The sequence below is a fragment of the Gekko japonicus genome, unplaced genomic scaffold (genome assembly GCF_001447785.1).
Source record: "Gekko japonicus isolate JY-2015 unplaced genomic scaffold, Gekko_japonicus_V1.1 scaffold324, whole genome shotgun sequence".
In the NCBI taxonomy this organism is placed as follows: domain Eukaryota; kingdom Metazoa; phylum Chordata; class Lepidosauria; order Squamata; family Gekkonidae; genus Gekko; species Gekko japonicus.
In genome coordinates this window covers 1170524-1176523 of record NW_015168056.1, presented here as the reverse complement: position 1 = coordinate 1176523, position 6000 = coordinate 1170524, and the positions used below count along the sequence as shown (strand labels likewise).

At 46.3% G+C, this 6000-nt stretch overlaps 1 protein-coding gene across 1 annotated transcript in view; it reads right to left on the bottom strand.

Annotated features, from left to right (window-relative positions):
• Positions 1-5557: 5557 nt before the first annotated feature.
• Positions 5558-6000, bottom strand: part of MCTP2 (multiple C2 domains, transmembrane 2) — a 225126-nt gene continuing 224683 nt past the window's right edge. The window contains exon 23 of the mRNA XM_015414496.1: positions 5558-5915. Coding sequence (XP_015269982.1) covers positions 5847-5915 — 69 coding nt within the window. The 3' untranslated portion in view covers positions 5558-5846. The remainder of the gene's footprint in view (positions 5916-6000) is intronic.

Below are 6000 nucleotides of genomic sequence, written 5' to 3'. Positions count from 1 at the left end.
ATTGAAGTTTGATAAAGATTGTTCTTGAAACGAACGGCAAAACTCGAGAAGTTCGTCCCGTTCTGTACATCTTGTCGACACTCTGGTGTCTGAATGATGTCCACCTGTTGAAATACAAGAATTGTAAACAACATGGAAGTTGGATTTCAGCATTAATTTCTTTGTGTGAACTTATGCAGCATTTCACTTTGTATTGATGTCATGTGTATTGCTGTGCCCTTAGTTTTTGTTCTCATGTGCGTGTTTATAAAACGACAGAAAGGTGCAGCAGAGCAAAACTAGATGAGGCTTGGCAAGAGACGAGGAAACGTTTTGTCTACACGGAAGACCGAGTAGCTGGCTGCATGAAGAGGAGGGTGTAGATGTCATGGGACGAGCGGAGAGACTTACTGGAGCTTTTGCTGTTCTTTGAAATGAGCTTTCATTAAGGGGCACATAAATCAAACCGGACAGAGACCTGGCTAAGGCAGACAGACAGGCCAAGTGAGGGGGGAAATACAGTGACAAACCACAGGCACACAACTAGAAGTTGCTCGAAGCAAGAGATAAAATTCAGTTTTCCCTGCCACAGTCCTTCTTGAGCCCCACTGAGCCTCTTTTTCATATTTCTTGGCACCCTGCCCTTTAACTTCCCAGGAACTCTTCCTTCTTCTCAGCCACCCCCACAAAAGTCACCTCTGCCCCTTCTAAAGGTATGTCTGAGGGGCTGCTTTCAGTGGGATCTGACCACATTCTCTTCCTTCCTAGACCTTGGACTGTGTTTTGGAATCGCTGAGAATGTTCATGAACATTCCATGCCATAACACCAGAATAGCATCAGAAGAAGGAGATTAGATTTATACCCCGCCCTTCATTTAGAGTCTCAGAGTGGTTTACGATCTCCTTTCCCTTCCCCTCCCCACAACAGACACCCTGTGAGGGAGGTGGGGCTGAGAGAGCTCTGACTAAGAACAGCTCTGAGTGAACTGTGGCTTGGTCACCCAGCAGCTGCATGTGGAGGAGTGGGGAATCAAACCCAGCCCTCCCAGGTTAGAGTCCGCACTCTTAACCACTACACCAAACTGCCTCAGAGTGACCAGTACAACACAACAGAGATTGGTTTTGGAAACCTTTAGCACTTCTCCGGTGTTCACTTTATAAACGCAGGGGTCATTTCGTAGAAAAAGAGGTGCAGGAGCTCATTAGCATAACTCATTAGCATAACTTATTTGCATATGCCACTCCCCTGACATCACCGGAAGTGTGTCAGAAGGCAACACCCACCGCTCAGGCTCCACTGGAATGTTTTGAATTGCTAGCTATGGGGGGAGGGAACGGGCAGATCTGTCGTCGCAGAGGAGGGAGAGCTTGTACCTGAATAAAACCTGGTCTTAAAGGTGCCACTGGACTGTCTTCGACCGGGGGGATGGGGGGGCTGCAACTTTCCTGGCTGCTTCTTGCTCTGACTGAGGGCTGCTGGGAGCAGGGGGTGGGGCTTGTTGCATATGCCCGCCCCCTGGGCTCTTTACTGCCGGAGCTCTGCTCCTGTGTGCTCCTGCAGGAAATTAGCCCTGTATAAAAGCAATATATTTGCTCAACTACATACACTGGGGTGGGGAGAGGGAACCCAACTACAGACTGGTTACTCGTACTTTGTCCTACTAGAACCAATTTGCTCAAGTTATGTGTAGCCAGTTGCAGAGTTAAAACTCCTGCCTCTGATCCAGAACCCAAGATCTATGCCTGTGTAAACTGATATATCAAGATGGGCAGCCGTGTTAGTTTGTCTGCAGCAGTAGAAAAAGCGCAAGAGTTCAATAGCACCTTAAAGACTAAAAAAGTTTGTGGCAGAGGATGAGCTTTTGTGAGTCACTGCTCACTTCTTCAGATACAGCTAGAATGTGAATCCATCTGTCCTATATAATGGAAAGTGGAGTGGTTTCAGATGCCGACTAACATGAGCAGGCAAAGGACACTAGCAGACGTGATTGGATTAGGTGTGGTATGCAGAAGGCTAGTAGGTGTGGAGAAATCAGCATTGGTAATGAGATAGACATCCAGCTGGACTGAATCGAGATCTAGGTTTTCTATCTCATTACTGTTACGTACGCGGACTGCCAAAAGGGGTCCGCGGCTAAAGCTGGAGCTTGGTCCCCAAACACAAAGCGGACCTAGGATCCTATTCCACTGAGAGTCCACCAATAGAACCCTTGGCGGGAGAGTCAAACCCTCCAATGGGGACAGAGGCGTGCCGTGTGGAGTGTATATAATTGGCCTTGCAGGGCCATTTGGTGTGTCTTGTTGTGAAGTGGAATAAACACGTCTGAACGCACGTTGTGGTCTGAGTCCTCCATGCGTCGAACCCAGTACTTTTCAATTACCAATGCTGATTTCTCCACACCTGCTACCCTTCTACATATCACGTCTAATCCAATCACACCTGCTATTGTCATTTGTCTGGTAATGTCATTTGGCATCTAAAACCACTCCACTTTCCAATATATAGGACAGATGGACTCCCATTCTAGCTGCATCCGAAGAAGTGAGCAGTGATGAAGCTCATACCCTGCCACAAATTTTGTTAGTGTTTAAGTTGCTACTTGGTTCTTGCTCTGTGTAAACCAAGTTACTCTACTGGCTGATTTTTTCCATCTGCTTAACATAAGAACATAAGAACATAAGAGACGCCAATGTTGGATCAGGCCAAAGGCCCATCCAGTCCAACACTCTGTATCACACAGTGGCCAGAAATACCAGTGCCATCAGGAGGTCCACCAGTGAGGCCAGGACATTAGAAGCCATCCCACTGTTGACCCCCCCAAGCACCAAGATGACAGAGCATCACTTGCCCTAGAGTCCCTATCTATACCTTGTGGCTAATAGCCACTGATGGACCTCTGCTCCATATGCTTATCTAATTCCCTTTTGAAGCCGTCCATGCTTGTAGCTGCCACCACTTCCTGTGGCAGTGAATGCCATGTGTTAATCACTCTTTGGGTGAAGAAGTACTTCCTTTTATCCGTTCTAACCCGACCGCTCAGCAATTTCATGGAGTGCCCACGAGTTCTTGTGTTGTATTTGCTTCAATAGAGAGGCTGCTTTGCGCATATGCACAGAGAGATGCCCTCTCTAGGGAGAAGCCCTTAACATCTAATTTTTATTTATTTATTCCTTAGATTTGTATCCCGCCCTCTCCGAAGGCTCAGGGCGGCTAACAAGGGCATAGATGCCAAATTCAAACAATAAAAACAGTATAAAAATACAATGATACAGCATAATACAGTTATTAAAATTAGTAAAAATAAAAATCGGTGCTCCAGTACTCACTTCGAACCATAAAGCCAAGATGGTGTTCTGAAGATCTTAGAACAGAACAACAACAGTATATGTCCCCACAATCCTGTCATCCGCCAGGGACGTCTCGCACCCCCAATGATACCCGCACCAGCGGTGGTAGAGTGCGGTGATGGAATAAGCGTTGGTGGAATAATGGTGGCAGCGGCTCCTACTAAGGGGCGATCATGTGTACACACAGTGCTATTTTTACACCCATAAAGAACCACAGAGCATAATTATATTTCAACATAGGTAAAGTTTGGGAGACAGGAGAAAGAGACCCATACACACTGAGCACTGCCAACTTTTACAATAAAATACGCTTCATTTTTATTGAGTCATCAAAATGTTCCCTTTATAAAATTCAGTCTCCTCTAAAACCGCATCTACAAGTCATGCTTAAGGGTAATACATCTGACAGAAAGCAAGTGGCTCCAAAAAAAAAAAAAAATGTAATCCAGAAGGAGTTTTCCGTTGACTTTTCATAGAAATGCTTACAAGGAACCAAAGAAGAGCAGGAGCTTAAAGAGGGCAAGGACAGAGCCCACTGGAGGCAAATCTATTCTTAGGTAAGGATTTGATGCTTGTGGGTTTAAGACGGGGTCCCCAATCTTTTTTGGAACCTGCACAGTCAATCACATCTCCAGTGGCCAATCAGAAGCCTTGTGGTCCCCCGGCCCCACCCGTTTTCTAAACTCTGCACAGTGACTCAAATCTCCAATGGCCAATCAGAAGCATTGCTGGGCTAGATCGTCCCCCAACCCCATCTATTTCCTAAAAAACACTTGGTGGGCACCAGGAAAAAGTGTTGGTCGTTGTCATGGTGCCCACGGGCACCAGGTTGGGGAACTGTGGTTTAAGACATGCTGATCCTGCAGTGCACCAAATGCAAATCTGATCTGCTGGAAGAGGATTATATAAGAAACTGCAGCCAAATCCATCCAACAACATTCACAAGGCCATCCTCCTTTTTTTTTTAATGAAAAACATCTCCATTCTGCTGCTTTACGGGAGCTTTAAGAACATACGGATGCTTTGCAGCACCAGACCAAGATCCAGTCCAGCACTCTGCTTCCGAGAGAGATGCTAGCCAGAGGCCTCCAGGAAGATCACAAGATGATGCTCATCTCCTCCTGTCTGGATTTTTATAAAAGGAATATCCCACTTTGAAACCTTACCTGGGAACGGAATACTAAAACTGCTTGCACCCGCAGAAACTGTGCCTGCCGGCCAAGTAACGTGGCACAAAAAGGAGACAACGGTGGGAGATTTTTACTCACAACTCTAGGTCCAGCCTCCAAACAGTGTTCCGACTAACGAATAACTGCTTAAGACCCAAGCTTACAGACCCAAGTCGAAAAGCCATCATATTTACTAAAAGATGCAAGGAAGCATTAGAATGGGACCCGCCCTGGATTGCACTAGTCATGTTAAAATGCTATCCCAACAGAAGAATGTTAAAAGACAAGCCCTGCTGGGTCAGACTAATAATCCATCTAGACCAGCATCCTGTTTCCAGCACTGGCCAATCAGATACCTTGGAGGGCTCACCAGCACCTACCCCTGATGGCTGCTCCATATGAACACGGGTTCCACTTAACCACCATTTAACCGCCAATGAACCTGCCTGCCAAGAATTTGTCTCATTTCCTTTTAAAGCTAGCAGCCATCGCTCTATCTCGTGGCAGTGAGTTCCACTGGACACTCTCACAGTGCTTGAAGAAATATAAAAACCACCAGCAATTTTTTCTTATACTTTTTTTTTTGAAAAAAAATGTCCTTTTAAACAACGCAGTTCTAAGATTATAAAAAAGGATTTTGCATCTGTAGTGTTGGCATCTCTTTGGATCATCAGGAAAAGTCTGATGAGAAGGAACCCTAGAAGGCAAATCGGGAGTGTCCGTAGGGCCATTGGGAGACATCTGATTCTTGTGCTCCCATTAAATGGTAGCTTCAGGGTGTCCATTGCCTGCAATGAACTTCTAATTCAGAAAAATCGGGATCCTGACAGTTAATGGCAGTTTCCAATAAGCACAGCAGCAGCAATCTCTGGGCGAGAAAAAGTGAGAACGTTTGAGCGCATAAGCATTCCCTTGCCTTTACCATAAAACGACATTTAAAAACATCTGAAGAAGTTGGGCATCAAAGGCTTTGGACTTAAAAAAAATCAATCCATCGACACTCAGTCATGCGGCTAAGCGAAGACATGCCCCCCCCCCCCATCTCTCCATGTGGACTTTCTTTTTCTAAAGTTTGGAATATCACGGTTTTGTTGGGAAAATGGCTTTCACACGGTACAAGCCAAAAAAAAAGTCCAGCATCTCCAAAATCCGTACTGGAAGTCATCGGCTTTGTGCTGTTCCAACTCCATTTGGATGGGAGCTCGTTTTGCAGGAAGGTTGCTTATGCAATCCTTTTCTTCCAAAGACGTGTTTACATCCAGGTTGTGATCACAACGTTGCTCTGATCCAAAGGTTCGCGCGCGGGGGGGGGCTGTGCACAAGGGCGTCGGGGCAGATGGGGTCCCGCACCTATAAAACACTCCGTTTCTTCCTAATGGGGCTGGACCCGCTGCATGGTTTCAATTCAGCCTGCTGCACCTGTAAAAACAAACAGGCGTCACGTTTGCAAGGAGGTAACCCAAGCTCACGCCGGCCTGCCCGGTTAATGGCTCCCCAAGGAAAA